Source organism: Molothrus aeneus, chromosome 12, assembly GCF_037042795.1.
Source record: "Molothrus aeneus isolate 106 chromosome 12, BPBGC_Maene_1.0, whole genome shotgun sequence".
NCBI lineage: Eukaryota > Metazoa > Chordata > Aves > Passeriformes > Icteridae > Molothrus > Molothrus aeneus.
Window position 1 is genome coordinate 12,355,698 of NC_089657.1, and position 23,545 is coordinate 12,379,242.

The 23,545-nt window shown below is 38.2% G+C and overlaps 1 protein-coding gene across 2 annotated transcripts; it reads left to right on the forward strand.

Annotated features, from left to right (window-relative positions):
• Nucleotides 1-1,786: 1,786 nt before the first annotated feature.
• On the forward strand, nt 1,787-23,335 carry DENND6A (DENN domain containing 6A). 2 transcript variants are annotated; one of them, XM_066557931.1, is made up of 20 exons: nt 1,787-1,981; nt 4,545-4,583; nt 4,688-4,730; nt 7,395-7,507; nt 8,475-8,555; nt 8,911-9,016; nt 10,117-10,196; nt 11,613-11,675; nt 12,323-12,378; nt 12,719-12,841; nt 13,016-13,111; nt 15,119-15,213; nt 16,927-16,992; nt 17,084-17,148; nt 17,790-17,879; nt 18,580-18,633; nt 18,714-18,823; nt 19,367-19,469; nt 20,910-20,984; nt 21,467-23,335. In XM_066557931.1, exons 1-20 carry the CDS (start codon nt 1,802-1,804, stop codon nt 21,596-21,598), a joined length of 1,770 nt encoding a protein of 589 aa, XP_066414028.1. In that variant the 5' UTR covers nt 1,787-1,801; the 3' UTR covers nt 21,599-23,335. The 2 variants fall into 2 exon arrangements, with proteins under 2 accessions (XP_066414028.1, XP_066414029.1); XM_066557932.1 differs by lacking the exon at nt 11,613-11,675 and having other exon boundaries at nt 1,797-1,981.
• Nucleotides 23,336-23,545: the final 210 nt, after the last annotated feature.

Consider the following 23,545-nt stretch of genomic DNA (forward strand, 5'->3'; position numbering starts at 1 on the left):
GAATTCTTTCTTCTGTACTTCTTTTATCAGGGATCATGTGTCTATTCTCTTAAATTTCTCCTGCCAAAAGATTATTTGTTAAGCATCCAGTAGAATTAATTTACTGTTTAATAAAATGTATCACTCTTCCTAAGTGCTTTATTCTTAATATTTCACATAGATAGACTTACACTTTTTTATTCACATGGAAATATAAGAAGGGGCCCAGCAAAAACTATAAGGACGTGCATGATGATAATAGCTAAAATTTTTGGTTTGCCCATCACAGCAAGAATATAAACAAGGGAAGGCTAATAAGAGGCAGTGACATGAAATCTTTTCTTAAACCAAGTGATAAAAGCTTTTGGCCAGGCCACTTAAATGGAAACAACAAATTAAATTCCACTGAGACTCATTGCACTGAGTTGAACTTGATTAAGCTCAGTCTTAGTCATGTCTTTTTGTCAAGAGAATCTACAGAATTTATGAGTTAACTACTTGAAAAAATCTGTGAGTATTGCATGCTATCACTGTAAAATAGCTGAAGCAGGTGGAGACAGCGAGAACCTTCCCACAGAGCCTGCCCGAGGCTGCACACTGCAGAGCCCCATTCCTATCTCAGCCTGTATCTAACATTCGCTTTGCTACTCGTGCTTTAGATAACTGAAGGCCGCTGTATCTCAAGTTATTACCCTGATAATTTTGTTTGTCATAATTTTGTCTGAGTTATATGTTCGTTCATCTTTTGTCTAGAAAATTACTCCAGTGATCAAAGCATACTTTAATTTCTAGCTGTTTGCTTTTGATAGATAAACAAATGTTGTTAATGGGCCTTAAGGAAACAGTGCATCTAAGGAATCCTACATTTTCTTTTAAGTATGTATAGATGTATTATCTTGGTTTTAATATTTGCAACTCCTGTTCTGGGGAAAAAAATGGCATGTAGTGATTCAGGTAGCAGCTCATCTACACCTACTGCTGCTGAAGCTGTTCTAGTAGCAGTCAACCAACAGTCTAGTGTGAATAATTAAATTAAAAGAGGTCAGGAGTTTTGGGGGAGGTGAATGCATTTTTTTTCTTTTTTTTTTTTCATTCTGTTAAATAAAGTAGCTATTTAGCACTTTTACCTCTACAAAATGTTTCATAATGAAATATAAATAGCTGTTGGACTGTGCTAAAAGACTATTTGAAAGCTCTTACATTATTAAAGAGCTTGGGCTTTGGCTAAGGCAATAAAAGAGGGTTTAAGAGATTTGGATGCTTTTTTTATTATCATCCCAGTGATCCTGTGAGGGTGAAGCTGTGCAGCCATCAGCCAGAGAGGTATTTCCATCTCCCTCCCGTGCCGTGCTCAGCGGTGCATAGCTCACGATGGAGACACGCCTGCTCATTACTCGGCGGCCACGGCGTCCCCAGCAGGTGCTGTCACTGACATGTCAAAGAGCAAAGAAAGCTGACTAATGCGTTGCCTGCAGAGCTGCCCTCGCGAGCACTCTGCTCAGCACCGCTGGGGCGGGCTCCCCGGGGCCGGTGCGGTGCCGCAGCCCCGAGAGAGGAGCTGCTGTCCCCGCCCGACCAGCTCGGCCCGCCCGGTGCCCGCCTGGAGGTGCCGGGCCGGGCCGGGCCGAGCGCACTGCAGTCCTTCCCTGGCGGGCCGCACGGGGGCGCTACCTCCCTACGGCCCCCACTCCCCGCAGGAATGGTTTGGCCTCCCCTCGGTGCCCGCTTGGCCCCTCCCACTCCGAGCGGCTCCGGAGGGAGCGGGCGGGGCGACGCGAGTCACCTGACTCCGCGCGGCGGGGCCGGGGTCGGGGCCGGGGCCATGTCGCGGTGGGAGCGGGCCCCGGATCCGGGGCCGGGCGGTGCCGAGGTGGCTGCGGAGGATGCGGAGCCGGAGAGTCCCGACCAGTGCCTGTCGCTGCTGCCCTGGGACCGCTTCTCAGCCTGGCTGCACTGCGTGTGCGTGGTGGGCTTCGACCTGGAGCTGGGCCAGGCCGTGGAGGTACGTGCGGCGGCGAGCGGGGAGCACCGCTCGCCCTGCGGGCTGCGGCGGGGCCCTGGCGGAATCGGGCGCTTCCTCTGGCCCCGGTGTTGCACAGAGGCGGGGGAAGCTCGGCCGTGCTGGAGGAAGCGTGGTTGTGCGGAGCCCCGCAGCGGCGAGCGGGGCAGCGCCCCGGTGAACCGGCTCGGCTGTCCCGGGTGAGGCTGGTGCAGCTCTACTCATGGTGCTGCTTGTGCTGGCAGTGGCGCTTTTAAATGGTTTGCATCGCGTCCCGAGATTTATATGAAGTACATCGTCGGTTTTCTTTGAGTACGAATAGTGCTGATTTCTATGGCATCTAGGTGTTAAAAATGTGATAATAAGGAGTATGTGAGTGATCTTCATAATTAACAGTTAGCCAGGTCGCTGAGGTGTGCGAGAAGGTTCTCTGCGGGTTTGAAGCATTTTCCTTCAGCACAAGCTGGATGCCGGCCCCTGGCAGTGTCACTGCTGCGGCTGCGACTCCCGGCTGTGCCCTGTGTGCAACAGGCAGGGAGGCTGTGGCACCGCTTTGGGAGGGCAGGGACAGCCGTGGCACCGCTTTGGGAGGGCAGGGACACGGACAGCCGTGGCACCGCTTTGGGAGGGCAGGGACAGCCGTGGCACCGCTTTGGGAGGGCACAGGGAGCTCACAGTGCTGGGAAATGGAAAGAAGAATTATTGTTCGGGTCAGTTTCACATCCTGTTTCGCCCTGTTCACCACGTGACTGCGCAGCAAACTCTTGGTCTGCAGGGAAAGTGTCTTTTTCTTGCCCTTGCCTTAAAGGGTGCCAGTATAAATGCATGGCAGACTGGCTTAAAATTCAAGCAGGCTGTTACAGTATGTAGAATACATAACTGTTGGCCACAAAGAAATGCAGATAAAACCAGGATACTGTGTTAATTATCTGAGTTCTCTTCCTTTGACGTTATAAGGTGGTGTTAACAACAAAGACAAAGGATTCTGTATAACCTGTGACTTGGGCAGCTGTTGTGCTCGGTGGCTGAAGGCAGCACAGCCTCTGTCGTGGCTGAGACTTCTCAGTTGGCAGTCACATTAACTTCACTGGATGCATAAAAGGAGACTTAAATGTCTACAGAACTAAGGCCTGTTTTGTTGGGGTTTTTTTCCCCCAGTATGTAGCTGCAGGAAGAATAATTAGCTTCAATTTATGTAGGAATTCTGGGAAGAAACACCTGCTAGTGAGGAGAATGAGTATGAATTCAAGTCTGTATGCCAGTCTTCTGACTAAATGTAGATAATTCAGCATCATTCAGCTTCTGAAAGTGACATTTAGTGTACAGCTGCTTAGCTGTAAGATAGCAAAGGAAAAGAGACAGTAATGGGTTTACTCCGTGCAGAATGCAGGTGTTCCACTGGTGTCTGCTTTCAGCTTCAGTTGTGCTAATCGTGTCTTACGCAGCTGGACATCATTTGATAGGAGACTGAGAGAAAAAAATGCCCTGGAGATTTTATGGCTGGAGGACAGAAAGGTGCTTAGTCAGAGATCAGCCAGTGAGTATATCTGCTGTTTTCTATAGAGTAGGATAGCGTTGTGTTTCCAGGAAATAAATGTACTTACATTGAGCAGAACAAGATTAAATGAGATAATGGGATGCTAGCTGTATGGTAAGATGAGGACTGCATGAAGCTGCTGTTCCTGCATTGAACTTCTGCTCTTCAACTAGCTCCCATCTTTGGAAGCCCTGAAACCTTTTTAAAACATAGTCCTGGAATTTATGTCAAATTTCCTCTGCTTATAAGCTAGCCAAGCATTTCAGGAGTTTTGGAGTGCATTGTGGGTTGTTTTGAGGACTTTTTTGGTTGAAATTTAGGTGTCTGAGGTTTGTCCTCTTTCCTGTATGTTCAATTCCCACCTGCTTGCATAATCTGATTTTGTACATCCTTTCTTTTCTGAAGTAACTGTGCTTCCGCATCTTAGTTGTGTTGCATCATTTTTGATTTCTGTGTTGTGCAAGCTTACTCCGTGATCTGTTTGGTTTTCTGTTAGTACAAAAAGCCATGAGTTTATTCCTTGAGCTTCACAGTTGCCATTAGGGACTAGTGTTCATCCTCCAGGAGCAGGTAATAATATAGATCATGTTTTGTGGTTGAATTGTGGTTACTCCAGCCTGACTTTTGATTGCAACAGATTTTTTCACACAATGTGTGTTTGCTTTAAATGTAATCATCTACAGCATTTTGCATGTACAAGTTAAATCTAAAAGATGTAATCTTGCTGTTCTTTGAGACCTTTTGCACCAAAAATCTCAACTACTCAGAATATGCACTCTGAATGTACCTTTTTAAATGAATGTGTGTGGTCTCTAACTGGCATCCAAAATACCTTGTAAAGATGGGTGATCAAGAAAGCTTAAAAGCATATGAAGATAAGAACTGAGACATAATATTAATAGCTTACAATTGAAAATGTCCTACAGCTTGGAAGGTGTTTGAGTGTTGTACTGTTAAAATATTTGATGGAGACTTACTGCTTATACCCAGCTTATTTTCAAATAAAATAATACTGGTTTTTTCCTGTAGGTGATATATCCTCCACATTCCAAACTCACAGATAAAGAGGTAAGTCATAGTTGCTATATATCATTTGGTTTTAGCTTAGGAAATATAAATATATTGTATCTCAGGAAATATAACAGCTGTCTTTTCTTTTCCCTACCCTTTAGAAAACCAATATTTGCTATTTGTCTTTTCCAGATTCTAATTCGGGTAAGTGCTTTCTTCTCTCTGTAGTCTGTTGTTGGACTAAACTGTGTTAAAAAAGAATTTGACAGGATGTGTTCTGGGCTTTAGATCAAATACGTATTTATATATCTTAATTAACATTGCAATTCAGAAATGTTGCAGCTAAGGTTAAATATAAAACTGCAACTGTCTGCATTGCAGTAAGGTCTGAGGATTCTTCTCTGGTTTATGTAAGTGTATAAGACCTTCCAGATGACATTTGTGCAGATGTTTTAGAATACTTGGCAGGTAAAGAATGAACATCTTAATCTTGCTCTTTAAACAAAATAATAGCATTGTCTCTGTAGAGAGGAGAGTAGGCATGCAATTTGAAGGATTTAATAAAATAAATGTAAGTATATGGGACCCTCTTCTCATAAAGGACTAAATGTACATTTTCTAAGTTCATAACAGTGAAACTGACTTTTAAATTCAAAAGCATTTAGAAAGAACAGTTGTGAAAGGAAAACCTCAGCTATCTTCTCCATTCTTGCTGTGCCTGTAGCTGTGTGTGATCCTGCTTGTTAAATTATTCTCAAATCTAAACTTCTGCTCTTCTGCTGCCAAGGAGAAATTGGGGCATGTGGCTGATAGGTTGGACCACCTGCAAAAAGAAATTACAGAAGTTCAGACACTTCCTCTCACATTTATTTCTATACAGAAGTCAAAACTCGTGGGACCAGCATTGTGCCTGTAACTGCAGTGACTCTGTGATTTTGGATGCTCTGCAGTATGACAGCTTGGATAGGGAGTGATGCAGATGTGCTTTTAATGTGTGTGAGCTCTCTCTTATGTAATTTTACAAAGTGTTTTGGCTAGTTTTTCTCCTTTGTCTAAATGTCACTAAAATTAAGGTATTTTCTCTGTTCTTGCTATTTTGTATGCAAATAGAAGCAGAGCTTCTTTCTGTTACTGAATTAGGAGTTAACTGTGTCTTCTAATTACTGTCATTGTTAATGGTGATAAGTATCTTTAGTCTTTAAAAGGTATCTTGAAGGTACAAAATCGTGTCTTAGGAGCAAAGGTTGCTTTCTTAAAAATTTTTCGTGTATTTTTTCAAATAAGAGTGTAGTATTCTACTTCAGGTAGAATAGGTATATATGAGGAGGTTTTATTTTCAGCAGGGAAAAATTCCACTTTTTTGCTTTTTATGATGTCCCTATTAAGAATTGTTGGTTCTTGATCATTCTTGGTAGGCTTAAGTTTCAAATGATGTAGAAGGAATAACCTATGTAAAACCTGCCTTCCACAAGGCTGCAAGTGTATCCTGTCAGGATTTATTTTTTCATCATAGGCCTTAGCATAAAAAGAAAAGCTTTATGTAATAGAGCAGTGAAAGAAGTTACTAGCTTGCAGCTAAATTTGAGGTCAGCCCATCCCAGGTTTTCATGGCTCAAAAGGTTAATTCAATTTTTTTCTGTTAATACTACAAAGAGATATTATGTCAGTACTTGTGGCTGGGAATTTAGAGGAGAAAATTGATTTAATGAGCTACTAGATCACAACACTTGTGGTTTTCAGCTGAGTTTTGCAGTACAGTTATTTTTAAAACAATGCTTTACCTTCTCTGCCTGGATAATTGAAAAGAGAATAGACATTCACCAGTCTTCTCTGAAAGAGCTTGTTAAATAAGAAGACATCATATTCTGAATGATATTTGAACATAGTAATGATTAAGGGTAATTTAGGTCTTCTGTGTGTAGGTTTTTATAATAGTTGATGAGGGCTTTTTTCCTTTGGATGAAGGGAAGGAGCTTTGAAAAGTTGAAGCAAATATTTAGTGGCATGTGCTGTGGTTTTTCTTATCATTGCATCCTTGCTGAGCACTTGTCACCTGTTTGAATTCACGGTCCCATCTCACCGTGTTTTGCTACTTTTGGTTTCGTTGTGGTGCATGGAGGGTTTCTGAGTGCAGCTCCAGGGGCTCTGAGGCTCAGCCCTGGGTGCTCTGTGCATGTCACTGTTACTCTGCACAGCCAGGGCATCGGGCTCAGGGGCTGGGCTCTCTGTGCTTGCTGCAGCAGAATGGGTGTGACTGAAAGAGAAGGTGAAATGGAACTTTCAAGTCTGGTGAAACAGTTCAGCAGAGAATTTGTTACATTTTTCTCGAAGAAATTAATTTTGATAGAAATGAAGGAAAGCTTTGCTCCTTGGGGATATTACTGAGAAGTCCTACTCAATTTCACTCAGTTTTCAGCAATTAACTTTGCAGCTTTCAAAATGATGAATCCTAGACCTGCCTGTGGAGTTACAGATGAGCATAATGCACTCCTACAGTGTGACTTCTGTATGAACTGTATGGTGTCAGAAGAAGAGGTAAAGTGCAGCCATGTAGCAGAGCAATGACATGGCTAAGATGATCAAAACTATGCAGGCATGCCAATGAAATGGGGAATGGCAGTAGGAGAAGAGCCATTTGACCTGTTTGAGGACATAATTGTTTTTTTCCTTGTTGCAGACAGTATAATTTACTGTTGGCAAAGATGCCAAATTTACCACTTATAAAATTATAAATATATTAATGTTCACAAGGGCAGTGCAAGATAAATGAACCAAAACTCTGATACCTCTTTGGCTGTAAGCAAGTGCTCATGTTAAACAAGACTCAAACTCAGAATACTGTGTGTCATTTATCTCTTCCCCATGTAGGTTGTCTTGGGGACACACAATTTTGTTTTAGATTCCGACGGTCTCCTGGAAGGAAAGTCTCATTCTGTTGTTTTCTGGACCAATTGGATAGAGATCTACCAGTTTACTTAAAGGTTGGAAATGAGAAAAAATGAAGTTAAATTTCTTTTGGGTAGTGTTAATTTGTGGGTCTTCACCTTTAAATATAATGTTTGAAAAGAAAAATCTCTGAACTAGTTGTCCTGAAAGTCAAAACTCACTTTGTTTGTTGTAGCATATTATTATAATCATAATAAATTTCGTTAACTATTCTTTGTTTTATAAGTATGGTTTTTGGATTACAAGGAATTAAATTGACACCCAGATCTATTTCATTATTGTCTAGAAACCTGTAGATCAAATTGTAAGAACCATTACTGTTGTGGAAATATGAAGTGCTTTATAAGTTAATTTAAACAATTCCAAGCAACTTGGGCTGTCTCAGTTTCCACCCTTCAGTTTTGAAGCTGGAGCAGTTACCTAAAAGGGGTAGTGGCCAAAAGTTGTTGTCATCATGTCCATAGGGAATATTGAGGCCTCTGGGAGCCTGATTCTCAAACTCAATTTAGTTCTGTTTATGTGGCAAATACTTGAATTCTTGTTTGTAGGAAGCATAAAGCTGATGTCTTGTCTTTGAAATGTGACAGCCTACTTCCTTAATATTCCAAGAATCTTTTGTAAAAAGACTGGGTTTTATCTCTTCAAGTCAGAGCTTTAAGATTTTTAACTGCTAAAATCTTTTTAGTGCTACTTTGCAGAATTATAAAAGTTGCTTTATTCCTCAAGAAATTATTTCTGGTTTTGGTTTCACACTGTGTCAGGAGAATATAGATATAAAAATAGTAAACCCAGAAAGCACAGCTGTTTCCCCATGATGATGTTTTCTCTTTGAAGTACTTACTAAAGAAGAGAATGTTAATAAACACAGTAATCCTTCTAGTTTATTGTATCTAATCAGCTTTGGAGCTCACAGGGGAATAGGCTTTTAAACTGTATGTTGAATGCTTCAAAAAGGAGGGCAGTAACAGGTGGTTGTATTGAATTCTTTCCTTTCTTTTGCAGAAAGACTCAGCATATTACTATGGCTATGTGTATTTCAGACAAGTTCGAGACAAATCATTAAAAAGAGGATATTTCCAGAAGGTAATTTCAGTTCTTTTAGGAAAATATTAATTTAGAAATTATTTTTCAGTGACTGCAGAGGAACAGGAAAACTGTCTTGCTCTCTAACTAAATTAGTTGTTAATTTATAGTAAATTGGTCTAATTTTACATCAGCTATGCTGTCAGAAGAGATAGACACAAAACTATGTTTAAAAACAAAAAGTTGGCTAGTTTTGGGAGTTGTTTGTTTGCAGTTTGCCTGTAGTCAGGCGTGTGGTTGGCTTGCATGTGTGAGAGGAGTCCTGCTTGGAGTTGTCTGAGGGTAACAGGTGCAGTAGAACTGAGGGCAAGTGCTGATGTTGACTGAAAATCTGTTTTGTTCCTCTTTATTCCAGTCGCTGGTCCTCATCAGCAAGCTGCCTTATGTCCATCTCTTTCGTACCATGCTTAAGCAAATTGCACCAGAATATTTTGAAAAGAGTGAAGCTTTCCTGGAAGCAGGTAGTGGTCCTACAATGTTGAACTCTTACACTATCACATACTACTTCTGGAGAAATAAACAACACTGTCGTGTTCTAGTTTGTGGTTTTGTCTTCTTGCAGGGTAGAGGGTTGAAATTTTAGCAAACTGGCTTGACTTCTAGATCATTGAACAGAGCTAATTGAATTCTGGATCTTCCCTGGGAGAGTTGGAGGTCCCTCCTGAAACACATCGAGGATTGTGTGTGTTTCAGGACCAGCTGCTGAGCACAAGGAGCTGATGGCAATCCTTACTTTGCACTCTTCACCGCCCAAGTCCTTTTGGGCAGTCTGACAGCTTTTGCTAAGCAGCTGTACAAATGTCATCTTGCTTGAGGTTTGGTTTTTTTTGTGTGTGATTTGTTTGTTTTTTGACCAAATGGAAAAAGTGACAGAGCAGCGCTGGTAACAGGTGCCTCAGCCTCACTGCAGAGCTGAAAGAGCTGGAGAAAGACAAATAGAAAAGTTATTTGCTCTTTGCCTGGAAGAGCTCTGTTTTGTGTACTGTGCCTGCCCCATACAGCTTTCATGGCTTTGTGTTTTCACTGAGAAACAATTTGTGTAAACCATGAAAGAATTGCATTTTTCAATCACCTGTTTTCTTGAGAGGTTGTATTATGAGCAAAATAAGCTCTGCAGAAACGATGAGAATTATGTTTTATATTCATAATGGTTTACAAGAAAATGCTGGAAAACTTTGTAGCCAGCTACAAACCAGCTTTTTCCTTAACTGCTGGTGTTCATTGGTTCTGCAGTGGCCAATATACATAAATGGAGGTGTTCTTTTCAATTTTTTTTAGTATGTACTTTCATGGTTTCTCAGGTAATGTTTCTTCAACTAATTTTAAGTCTTGTTATTGCAAAAATTGGAAGACCAGAGAACACTGTTTTCGTGAAATGAAAATCTTTATAGTTCTAATGGAATAATACATAATGTCCAAAAGGCTGTAAAACTTTAGTGTGATTGAGAGACAAGTAGGACTGCTGTGGATTATTAGCACTAATTTCAAGTTGCAGTGTGCACAAAGGTGACTCTGTGATCATGGTTTATAGCTTGCAGAAACTCTGGTATTTTTCTTTCAGTTTGCAGTGACGTTGATCGTTGGCCACCACCAGTTCCAGGGAAAGTTCTGCAGTTGCCTCTTATGGGTCTCATAATGAAGGTGAGGACTCCTGCACTTGTTCTTCTCTGAGGCTGTTTTCCCCACCTTTCACTGTACAGTTCCTCACTGCCTTGTGCCTTGTTTTCATTGTCCTGTTCTTCCAAACAGGAGTAGATGTTTACAGCACTCAGAGTGAAGGTCTGGCAGATCCTGATTAGGTGCTTTAATTGAGGGGAGGAGGGGAGGATCTTTTATAGTGCTGAGGTTAATATTTAATTTTAGTAGTTACTAAAAAGTGATGTTTCAATACAACTACTAGTTGCAGTGTCTGTATTATCCCTCTGGAATTTGCATTCTAGGAGACTTCATGTTTGATTTGACAAACATAATTAGCACTCAAGTATTGAGAGTTAAATTCAAGTCAAGCAAATTAAATACGTTAATGAAAATCATTCTCATTCCTTAAAGTTGACAAGTAAAAATCTTTTTTGTCCCACACACCAGAAATAATTGCTTGTGCTGTTTATATTTTTAATGGCAGTGAAATATGTCAGAAGAAAGCCATTAAAGAAGTTATATCTAGGGCATAGTGAAGAACTGTTGAGTTTGAACAGTGGTTAAGAACTGGGCCTCTGGGAGTTGTATTAATTTCATAATCCATATGAAGTGCAGTTAAATGAATTTGCTGAAGTTGGAGGTTACAGCCAGAAGTACCTTCTCAGCAGATACTCTCAAGTTTATAGAAAGAAGTGTGCTTTACCAGGGAGAGAAAGAAGTTTCTGAAACTATACTAAATCAGAATTTTAATAGAATGGTTCTGAATGCTGTGTGATGAGGAGTGTCAGATATGTCTTTGGGTATTGCCTGCATTTATCTCATCAATAATTCTTACCCATGAGAACTGAAATTGCATTCCTAAACTGAGTAAAGCCATAATTACTGTCCAGTGATATTGTCCCTAGTTTTTATACTGCTTGGGCAGTTTTAAGTGTTGTGTGTAAATGACATCCATTTCCACTATGATTCAATTTGTAGTACTCAAGACCTACAGATGCAAGCTGTGAGTTCAGAGAAGCCTCACATGTTCAGACTATTTGGATTCTGGCAAGTCTCTCTTGCCTTAGCGTCTTGATGTTTTAGGAGAGAATTTTTTCTAAAAGTAATTCTGTACCATCCTAAACCTCCAAGACCTTATTTCAGATCATTCTTTCCAAAATTTAGAGGTATTTTTATTGAAATTACAGCTACAATTTTGACTCACTTTGCCAATAGTCTCTTTTTAAACTGGAGTATTGTTTTCATATTCTATGAGTCAATTTGCTACTGGAAATTCTGTAGGTGGAAGTTCTGTAGGGAAAATAAGCATCATGCTGTAGTACATCCTCTCAAAGTATTACAGATTTTCTCTAAGTCAGCATTTGAACTGTCTGCTGGATTCAATACAGGGGAAATTAAATCTTTCTTTTTCTTTCCAAGTTGCGGATTCCAACATATCGTGACAAGCCTGGGACAACACCGATAGTACAGAATATGCACCAGGTAGTGATTAGATGCTGATATTGTATATAGCCCCAAACAAAGCCAGAGATCTGCTTTCCTTCTTTAAACTTGTTAGTTAGAAAAGATGGGTAGCAAATCATAATAATCTATGATAATAATGAAATCCACAATCTTTGAAACTTTGAATGGAGTAGTCCAGATTTGGATTCTTCATAGAAAGGATATTCTAACCCAGTTACCCTGAGCAGGGAGAGATATCCAGGTCCTGGAAGAAGACAGTTGGCTGACACAATTACTAACCTGAACATCCTTTTAAAGTTTGGATAGTTTGGGTTTTTTTGAGGATGAATACAGAATTAAAAGTCTTTAGCCATAGAAGATGTTTATAAAACCAATCTCTCTGTGTCTTCATGTGCAGTTGCTCAAAACAGCTTCAGTGTTTTATAGATTTTCTGGACTGAAAGCCACATGCCTGTTAATGGTGGGGGGGTGGAGGGGGTGTCTTGGGAGATGTCTTGCTCATAGAACACAAAGGTAGTTGTGGAGATAATGTGCTATATACTGCAGCAGTACATAAGTAATTAGACTATTTCCTGTCTACTGTCTGTAAGCATTTAAGGGAAACCATTTCATTTAATACCTAGGTGTTCTGATGACTAAAAACCAAGCATTGCGATGTCTTTTAGGCAGATGCTCAGATCTCCATGGCTTTACCGACTGTTCATGAAGTAGATCTTTTCAGGTAGGAGCTTGGACTGATTAATTCCTAGCTGTGAACTCCCATATGGTTTTGATTTATAGCAGTTCCTTAACACATCTCATGGCTTGTAAGCTAACATGTATCAGTGTTGGTTTTAATATTTTTTTCTGTAAAGTTTGCTAAAACACAGTTTCGACAATATACAGGCTGAAATTGCAATAAATAAACAAGTTCATTAAATGCTCCATTTTACAAGAGTATTTTATGTTTTTCAAATTACTAATTAAATATTACCACAAACTTTTTCTTTATGCCTTTATTAACCAGAAGAAATAGTATTTTATGATCTCAAATGTATTAAAATAACTCAATCTGTTTTTAGGTGTTTCTGTCCAGTGTTCTTCCACATTCAGATGCTTTGGGAGCTGGTGCTGCTGGGAGAACCACTTGTTGTGATGGCACCATCACCAGCAGAATCTTCAGAAACTGTGTTGGCCCTTGTTAGGTAAATGTAGTAGAGCTTTCTAACTGTGGCTGAGGGAGTTGGTGTAAGATTCCAGCTGAGTGGACCTTTATTGATCTGTGTGATAAAGCATTACAAATTTTAGATGTGCTTGTGTATTTCATGAAAGTTTGCGCTGAGTACATAAATCAAGCTCATCCTTCTTGTACCTTGCAGCTGTATTTCACCACTGAAGTACTGCAGTGATTTCAGGCCATACTTCACCATCCATGACAGTGAATTCAAAGAATACACAACTCGCACACAAGCCCCGTAAGTAAATCCAACTCTCTGGAGAAGATGTTGCTCAAAGCTACTCATAAATTTGTATTAAAGTACTGTTTAACTATTCTGGATTTCTATAATTAGAGAATTAGGTTTAGACTAGTTTCTTTCTTTTGGTGAGATTGTCATGCAGAGTACAGCAATTAGTTGATTTAAGTTTTTATTCCAGTTAGATAAGACAAAGAAGTTACAAAACAATGCCATAATTAAACCAGGCTTGAGTTTCATAGGATACTTCTCTACAGAATAACTCAAACTGCAAGATGAACCCAAGAAAAGTTCTTGCTTTTCCATAAGGGTTTGTCTGTGCAACACCAACTCCAGAGTAGCTCCTTGGGAAATTCTGCTGTAAGTGTTTTAATTTTTAATTAACTGCTAAACAAAGTGACTTGTAGAATTCAACATCCATATGGCTATTTTGTAAAGCTAAGTCCTAGTTGAGACAATTTAAAAATCAAATATCTCTTCACTAAATTTATTAGGTTATTAATGTAAATAAGTCAGAAATTATTTTTTTAAGAGTGTGAATGTCCAAAACTAGTGATGTTTGAAACTGCTTTAAGGACACATTTTTTCTCCCTTTATTTTTTTTAAATCCTGCTGTTATTTTGAGAGCATGCACCTCCATTATTTCTTAATATATGTTATTTAAATGCAGCTTGATTTTGGAATGGAGTGCATTTGTTAGATTCAGTGATCTTTTAATAGATAAATTTCTTCTAATGTCAGAACAGGCAGAGGTTGTTGATTTGGAATTTTTGTTTGCTTTGTTGTTTTTTTTACCATAGTGTTCCTCTCAATTGGTGTATTGCCAGAGATGGAGCAGTGGAGAAACACATAAACACAGGCAATATGTTTTAGATTGTGTTCCATGGGAATGGTTATGCAGTATGTAATTTACTTTCTAAAAATAATTCCAGGAAGAATTTGGTTAAACTTTAGTAACCCATGTTTTGAAATTCCATCCACTTTTCTGTAGCAAAATAAAAAGGTTGGTCGCTACAGGGATTAGTATTTGAAATAGAGCTGAAATTGCCCTGACTTTCTTATGGAAAACAAAAAGTTGGAAATACTTGAGATAGGTTTTTAAAACCATGGCTCTAAGAAGGTGAAGAATCCAAATGATGCCAAGTCTGTGTATTGTATTATTTTCATAATAGAGGCAAGCAGGGAAACTTATGGGTAGTGTACAGAAAGTGTTAAACTTTGGGATTTCTAAGACCAGTCTAACAAAATGATGATAAACTATTTTAAAGATGGCAGTTTCAGTGAGACTTACTGCTATATTCCTTAGTTGATATTTGACTGAAAAATAGATGGCAACCACTCTATTGAAAAACATGTTCATACCTCATCCTATCAGTGCTATAAATCCCAAATCTTGCAGGCCTGTGCTGCAGCACTGTGCTCTTACTGCCCCTTGTTCCCTGTGTGCCCCAAGCACAGAGCAGGCAGAAAAATCTGGCAGAGTGTGAGCTGGGGCACAGTGCTCTTCAAGTGCTCGTGCTGCATCACTTGATAACTGCTGCTTAAAGCAAGTGGGATATTAAGTGTCTCATTTTCTTAATGACATGCACATTCAAGTACTGAGAGTTTGTTATCATCAAACCTTGAAAAGTAGCAATTTGTCTTTCAAATATGGGTCAGATTCCTGCTCATTAAAAAAAAAAACTAAAAACCAACACATCGCAAAACCGCAATTACAATGTGCTGTTCTCACCATTGCAAATGCGGCAGAATTTAACCAAGTCTAAGCAAATTATGTCATTTTTATTCTATTCAACAATTGCTATTGTTTGTACTTTAAGATACTTGTCTTATTTTCTAAAACATTGAAACTTTGATAAACATTTGTCCTCTTATGTGCAATTTAAAATGTAACTCTTAAATACCAAAGGAAAATAATTTCAAGTTAAGAATTTAAGTTGACCTTTTCTGTTTGTTAAGGCTGAAGCTCTTGCTGTCATATTTTAATCACTGTCATTACTTTTCTAGGCCATCTGTCATTCTAGGGGTGACAAATCCCTTTTTTGCTAAAACACTTCAGCACTGGCCTCACATCATCCGAATTGGAGATATCAAACTTCCAGGTAAAATAAAAATATTTTCTACAATCCTGTGCAAAGGGATCTAACTGTGTGCTTATTTATTTACAAACACATGTAATTATGTTCAATTTATTTAATTTAATGCTAACTAAATTGTCATGGATGTAAATCTGTCAAGTGAAATTAGAATTTTGACTGCTCTATGTCTTTTCAAATTTAGTATCTTAAATGCAAAAGATAGTAATACACATTAGTAATAATGGTTTACCTTTCACAGAATCCTGAATTTGTATCTCTACCAATAAGGTATTAAAATGAGACATAATATGTTACTGATGTTAATTTTAGTGTGAGTAGAATATAAAAAATCAGTCACAGCCAGCCCAGAATATGAGACCCATGTGAAAGCTATGTTTGAATATTACAGTAATCTAAAAAGTTGTTGACAATATTTTGATAATATATTTCTAATCTGGCAATATGCCAGTAATTATTAATTGTTCAGTCTGGATGATTTCCTTACACAATTGCATAGCATTTTTATGTAATGTTTGGATAACATGTCAATTGCTACCACTGTAATTATTGTGTGAAATTCCTGAATGTAGCTGTTTGCTGCTGCAGGTTCACTACACTGTTCTGACAGTGGGAATGCATAAATATGCAATTAAGATAAAACACCATAAAATTAATTTTTGTAGAAGAAGTTAATTTTAACTTCTGAGTACACTGAATTAATTAAGGATTGTGTACTGAGTTCATTATAATTAGGCAAGGTTTTGCTTAACTTTAAACTACCATGTCTCTCTGTGGTCAGAATACCTGTGGGGGCTTAGGGTAGTGTGGAGTGTGGGGAAGAGTTACTTTGCTGCTGTGTAGCTAATGTTTGGAAAGTAGAATCCTAATTAAACTCTGCAAATCCATTTAAACAGGTGGCCTTCAAATCTGATACACAGTTTCAAGTATGAAACCCTAGTTTTGATGTAGCTATGGGAAATGCTTAGTCAGGAAGTTCTAGAGAGGCATCTGTCTGACCTGTCTTTAAAAATTTATATTTTATTTCTTTAGGGACAAAGAAGGGTTCTGATTATGTTTTTTTCGGTTTTTTCCTTCATTTTTCCCCAGCTCTGCAGTTCCAAGAGCAATTTAACTGTTACTGTTTCTAAAGTTGAGCATCCAAATAGATTTATGAGGAAGGTTCTGATGAGGCTGCAAGACTGTGAACAGGGCTTAGGGTCTTCTGGTTGGAGCAGGATAAATTGGGAAAACAAAAGCCCTTAGCCTATGACAAAGGAGACTTAAATTCATTTCCTTACAACACTTAATCCATGGCTGCTATTGTGTTTTCTTCTATACAAATTTCAGTTAAGCCAAGTTACCAAAGATTTGTTCCCAAAAGCATTTACACTAAGGTGAAGAAGGGAAAATGGAATAAAAATATGAAATTAAGAAAATAATTATTCTCTGTTATATATCTATATGTTAACTGGCTGCTTGGATTCAGAAGGTTGGCTGGTTTTGTTTGTGGGGTTTTTTTAGTACTCTTTTTGCTTGTTTGGGTTTTTGTTGGTTTTCAGGTTTGTTTCTTTTTTCTTTTCAACAAGGAACACTTATATGAAATGAAAAGTCTATTTGCTGTTATTCATGTGTTTGCTGGGTGTTTCTGGATATATACTTGGATTCTTGTCAGTGTTTCTAATGTTTCTTACAACATTAGATAGTCTTCAAGTAAGGTGGCTTTATGTGTTTTGACAGGTGAAGTTCCAAAGCAGGTGAAAGTGAAAAAACTGAAGAACCTAAAAACTTTGGACTCCAAACCTGGTAATAATTTCAGGGTTAAATTGCCAGTCTTTTAATTTTAAAAGGTATACCTTGTTTCTCCTGTGGCTATATGCTGCTTTCTTTCCTTTAGGTGTTTATACCTCTTACAAGCCATACTTGAACAAAGATGAAGAAATCGTTAGGCAGTTGCAAAAGGTAATGGCATAGATCACTCTTAATGGCAACTGGTTTGTGTGTTTTGTGTACTGTTGTACAGGGGTTTCATATCAGGCTGCACTTAGTGTAATTGAAATGAAACTGGATTCTGCTTCCTTTGCCCCAGTTCATAACAAAATAGATGTATATACACCCTCATTGTAGAGGGGTTGCTGCCTTATTAGCAGCTCCTATAACTATATGAATGGTGAACCTCAATAAGTTAGCTTAATAATTTAGAGAATTAAAGGTATTTTCTGTTCATCTCTTGAGGTTTTCCATCCTCTGCCACCTCCACTCTGGTCTCTTTGGTCTAAAAGTCTCACACATGAGGTGTGTAAGAATCAGAGTTTCCTGATTTTAACTGATTTGCAAGCACTTCTTTATAGAAACGTTTCTTTCTTTTGAGTTTCTTTACATGAAAATAAAAAAATCAGTAATTGCAAAGACAAGTGTCTGTACAAAAGAACTTGACACAATTGCTTTCCTTCCGTGGCTCAGGGTAGGAAGTGCTGTGTGTGGGCATATGGCAAATGAATACAGATTATAATAAATATTCATAAAAAGTAAACCCACCACAACTACCTACATACTTTGGAGTAACAGACTGACTGTGATTTGTTGTTTTGGGTTTTTTTAAGGGAGTACAACAGAAGCGTCCTACAGAAGCCCAGAGTGTGATACTTCGGCGCTATTTCTTGGAACTGACGGAAAGTTTCATTATTCCTTTAGTGAGTTCTTAGAGTAATGGGGTTTTTACAGAAGCAATAAGGAGTAGTTTTTCTGGAGTTACCCTAAGTCCAGTAGCTCTCCAGTGTAGCCCTGGAATGAAGCCTGGGTCCAGCACAAGGCACAGCTGCCTCCTGCTGTCACACCTGACACTTGGCAGTGGCCCCACTCCCTGTGCCTTGGACACCTCGGGGCTGTGGCCATGCCTGTGCCAGCCTTGCTAGAGCAGAGATGGCCACAGCTCAGAGAGTCCTCTGTGGGTTAATTCTAACTCTAATGTTTGGCGAAGGGACTCAGAAAATCTCTTCCAAACACTTGATACAAAGCATGGTTACTGTTTGGAATCACCCACAATATGGGGTGGACTGTCTGCTTTCTGGGGACTGTTTCCAAAGAAAAGAGAGATTGTTTACCAGTGGCTCAAGTTCAGGATATAGATATTCTATGTGTGCATTTGCCTCCTGTCCTTCTTTGCCTCGTGTCCTTCTTGAACTTTGCTGGCTCAAAGTTCTGGAGTTGGGAAATACAGTCGATATAAGATAAGCTCCTTCTTGTTTTCTCGTGGTAAATACGCACAACCCCACCCTGTACTAACACTGGGAAGAGAAAATGCTGTGGTCACAAGCAATAAGTAAACACACATGTGGACTGTGTGTCTTTAATACTGGTTATGCAAACAACCTTTCCTTTTCCTTTCCCCAGGAACGTTACGTGGCAAGCTTAATGCCTTTGCAGAAATGCATATCACCCTGGAAGGTGAGGAAGTGTAATTTGAATGAGCTGGAAATTGGTAATTAGAGAAATTAAGGTCTACTAATTTTTTTTTCTGTCCATAGAGTCCACCACAGCTGAGGCAGTTTAGCCAAGATGACTTCATGAAGACATTGGAAAAAGCAGGACCACAGCTCACCTCAGGTTTAAAGGGAGATTGGATAGGACTTTACAGGTAATTTCTTTCATCAGCATAAAAAATTGTAAAAATCAAAACAGATCAGTAATATTAATGCTATTTTTTCCTGAAGAAACTTACAATCAGGACTGATTTGAGTAAGACTTTATTTTAGAATATATGCTTTAATAGAAATTGATAGGGCTAAGCATACTTAACTTGCTTAAATCTTTTTTGCTAACATAACAGAAACCTGTAATTTGTGGTTTTATTTCTGGTTCTAGCTCGATTCCTCCTTCCAATCAAACACAAAGATAAAAATTAGGGTGTTTCGAACTGAGCCTTGATCTCTTTTTTACTAAAATTCCCTAATCTTTATTGTGTTTCAGACACATATTCTTTACATTCTTTTCTCAATCCTTGTCTTAATTACTAGAATTAATGTTAATCTGTACTTTAGAATATTACATCTTTTTGAAAGTATATAGAGAAAGAGTTCTAATATCTTACTCAATCTCAAATTACATTTGATGATGTAGAAAACGCTGTTACCACCTTGTACTTAAATATAAAATGTATTTTTCTTTGGTGTTTTACCAGGCATTTTTTGAAATCACCAAACTTTGATGGTTGGTTTAGGAGCCGGCAGAAAGAAATGACCCAGAAGTTAGAGGCCCTTCATTTAGAAGCACTCTGTAATGAGGTTAGAAAAGTGTGTGCTTACAATTATATTTATCATCTTGTAATAAAAATACATTCTCCCACAAGTCATTTTTACTCCTGTTTTCATAGGTTGAACGTGACATTGTTGACAGTTTTGTGAATCCTGATCTAGCAAAACATGATTTAGTTAAACAAGTACGAGCTAGAACTAACACAGCAAGAGAACAATATGAAATACAGTTCACCTGTCATAACTGTCATCCTTTGCAAAACCTACTTTTGGGTTTGTTGTGTGTTTTAAAGTACACACACCCACCCTCAAAAAAAAAGCTTTTTCCTCTTACTTGACAATATTACTGTATTCAGCTTCCATCCTTGGCATTCCTGACAACATATTTTCAGTTACAATACGGTTTGTAGCTTTAAAGGTAAAAATTCAGCTAATTTGACATTCTAATTGACAGCTAATTAGGTATACTTAGTAAATAAGCCTACAACTGATGCATAGTAATGGAGACCTTAGAAGTGAAGTCTGTTTATATATAACAAAATGCCACATAACTATTGTGATGTTGTAAGAGCCATTCCTTAATTAAGAAGCTGAAGTGGGTATCAATATAATTTGAGTTGGAACAACTGATAGAGAAAGGAATTGCCAGAGGAGTAGACATTGTACAGCCAGAGAGGGAATAAGAAGAACAAAAACAAAGGCAACACTACAGCTTTAAAACAAACAAACAAAATTGCTCTATTTCTCAAAAGCCATTTATTTTTATCCCTTGCCTTGTCAATTCCCAAACAATGAAAATGTAGTAAATCCAAACAGATTATTCAAATAGAGCAGACCAAATAATTTGCAGGTCATTTATACAACTTAGACTCTATCCAACTGTATTTGACACTAACTTTATCAGAGAATAGGAAATGTGTTTCAAATTTATTACTGATTCTGCTCCTTTCTTGTTTTTTCTTTTGACCCACAAAATAAATGTTCCTTTGTACATGAACAAATGTATTTCCTAGGTAAGTCGTAGGGGGTAGGGGAGCAGAACTTCCATAAGAAAATTCACTTGATTGTATCTTACTAGTTATCAACTGTGATCTCCTTTAATGCCCTAGAAACAGTAAGCACTGCCCTGAACTACTGTAATACTTCATTGTGCTGGCAGTTCTGATTTGGTAATCATTCACTGCCATTTGGCATTGTAGATGCTCTTTCTCAAACTGAGCCTGTTTGGCAGGATTTTTTTCCCCTTTAATTTATTTGTATTGTGTTTGTGTGAAAGTTTGCTGTTATATAAAGTACAAATAAAGCAGATTTTGTAGTTCACAGTAAAGACAGTGCATGAGTAAAATGAGGTTAGCAAATGGCATAGGAATAAGGAAAATACCTATTCTGAACATTAGGTATAGATTAAGACCTCTTTTGAGAATTACATATGCAACCATAAATAATTCAATGCCTAATTTTTTATTTTAGAACTTGGTTTTCTGGAGTCAGAAGCATACTGAGGTAGAAACGGTGGATCTTGTCTTAAAGTTAAAAAATAAACTGGTAAGTAACTGAATTGAACATTACTTAGCTACATAAAAGCTTTATATAGCTGGTTTTGCAAGTACACAAATGAAAATATTCATCATTATCTAGGTAGTTTAACGATTCAGTCATTCATTCAGGCTTGAAAAACAGAAACAGTCCATTTCAGCCATGCCTGAAATAACAGTTACTTGGCTTCCCAATATCATCTGGCTATGCTGGAAGCATTGTATTGCTGGGTGTTTTTTTAATTACCTGTAACTCTGTGACTGATCTGAATCCCCAGGGAAGAAGAAAACCAATTTTTGTTGTTATTTCTGAAAGTCCAAATCAGTGTTCTCACTGTTGTGTGGTTGCTGGGGAAACCTGCTGTTGTCCAAATTCCTACTCAGTCAGCAAATGAGGAATTCATTTTCCAGATTTTGTAATACATGACTTTGATATTTCTTAAGGTAAACTTGCACTTTTAGTACAAATCTTATTTTCTTTTGCCTTTGCAGTTGCAAGCTGACAGAGAACATCTTCCTGTGAAAACTGACACACTGAAAAAGCTGCAGACACACATCAATGATATTATACTGGCACTGCCAGATGACTTACAGGACATCTTGCTCAAAACTGGCACAACATGATTTCTGCTGGGCTTTTTTGGTGCCAAAAACCAGAAGGCAAGCAGTCTCACAGAAGACAGTGGCTTCCCAAGTTTGGAACACAGCTCTAAACCAGTACATTAACACTACAAATGGACTGTACTAACAGTATAGCCCACTATATAATTCTCACTGTTTTTTCCACTCAATACCAATGCAACTAAAGGGATTTTTATGTCTAATACTGTTTGAAATAAGTGCTCTTAAGAATAATCTGTGGGCATATGAAGCTGGGCCACAGTATAGGACTACAGTGCAGTGCTGGCATTGCAGAATGTTTCCCAATTGGTGCTGCTATACCCAGTCCTTCTCAGGGGTAGGCAATATTGAACCTGTACTGTCCTGTTGATGTAGTATTTGATTATTTTACTTTGTTTTTTACTTTTAGTTTTTAGCTAGTGATAAGTCCAACTGACATAGTAGTGATTTGGCCAGAATGCCTTAAAATTGAGGTATTTTACTGGTAAATCACAGCTTTCAAACTGTTTCAGGAGCAACTGAAATGATCAGATCCATTCTTAACTTTCTGTATTTCTCCTTCTTACTATCTTTCCAAAATGATACTGATTTAGCATCTTTAAAGAAGAGAAGGCAGCTGACAAAAATTTCCTGAAAGGAAATATCTTCCACTCAGTGTCAGTTATCAGGGTGCTCTTACATGCCTTACAGTAATTATATGCTAATTTGTGCTTTTAAACTGCTGACATCCAGGATTTCAACTGGATCACTCATGTAAATGTAAGCATGCAGTATACATCAGAGGAAATGAACACTGTGGTGTTCTAATAGGGATTTTAAAATGGGTAATTTTGGTAGAGTTAGCTGATACACAGTCTGTTTCAGTTGGAGATCATACCAGTCAGCTCCTGTTATCATTTTTAACTTCATTTTGGCTTACCCAGTTGGTAAGGTGTGAGGAGGTGATGAGGCTGGAGGGAGAAAATGTTGGCTTCAGCTGAAAAAAGCCTCTGGACAGGTCAGACTGACAAAAAAAGATTGTAGCATGAAATTACTCTCAGTATGTGCATACAGCAGACATGCAGAAAGACTACCTTCCTCTTGCATATTCAGCAACAAGAATGGGATGTTTTATCTTCTTGAACAAGTTTCAGTGGTATATAAGAACTCAGCTGCTCCAAAGGCAGTGTTGTACTTTGACCAGTTTCAAGTAGAGCAAACATAATGCTATAGTACACACACAGCATCAACTTTTATATGTCAAGTGGATCACAGTTATTAAAAAAAAAACAACTCTGCTTTTAAGTGCTTGGATAGAACTTTTTAAATCTTATGACATAATCCTGCTATAAGAACATGCTTTTGTATAACAAATATTTCATACCATCTTTATAAAAATGTCTTATTTAGATATAAAGTGTCACAACAGTATTTTTATGAAAATAATGTATTTTAATACTGTTTTGTATACAATTACTCATGACCAAAAGTTTAATGTATCTATTATGTTACATAAACTATACCACTTCAGCATTAATTGCTAATTTGCAAAATTTTTTTTTTGCACGCCCTGTGAAAAGCATTTCTAATCCAGAAATTATTAAGTGGCCATTCATACCCTAAATTATCTTAACTATTTAATCTGTAGCACTATGTTGTTTCTTGGAACCATGTAAACTGGTAACAACTATGATAACTAGCACATGACTGCAAATATGTATTTTTTTAAACAAAAATAAAGAGTTTGAGGGTTTTTTTTCCTTTGGAAGTTATGTGACTTAGATGATGGATGTATTTGGTTTGCTTGGTTTTTTCCCCCCTCCCCTGTGTAAGCAAAGCTGTTCAGCTTGAAAAGACATCTGCTTGATGAAGCTGTACCCCTGAGCTGATCAGAAATGTGATGGATGGTGTTGTGGTTTGATTATGCATCATGGTTGGAATGAGACAGAGCTGCAGGATCCTCAGCAAAGC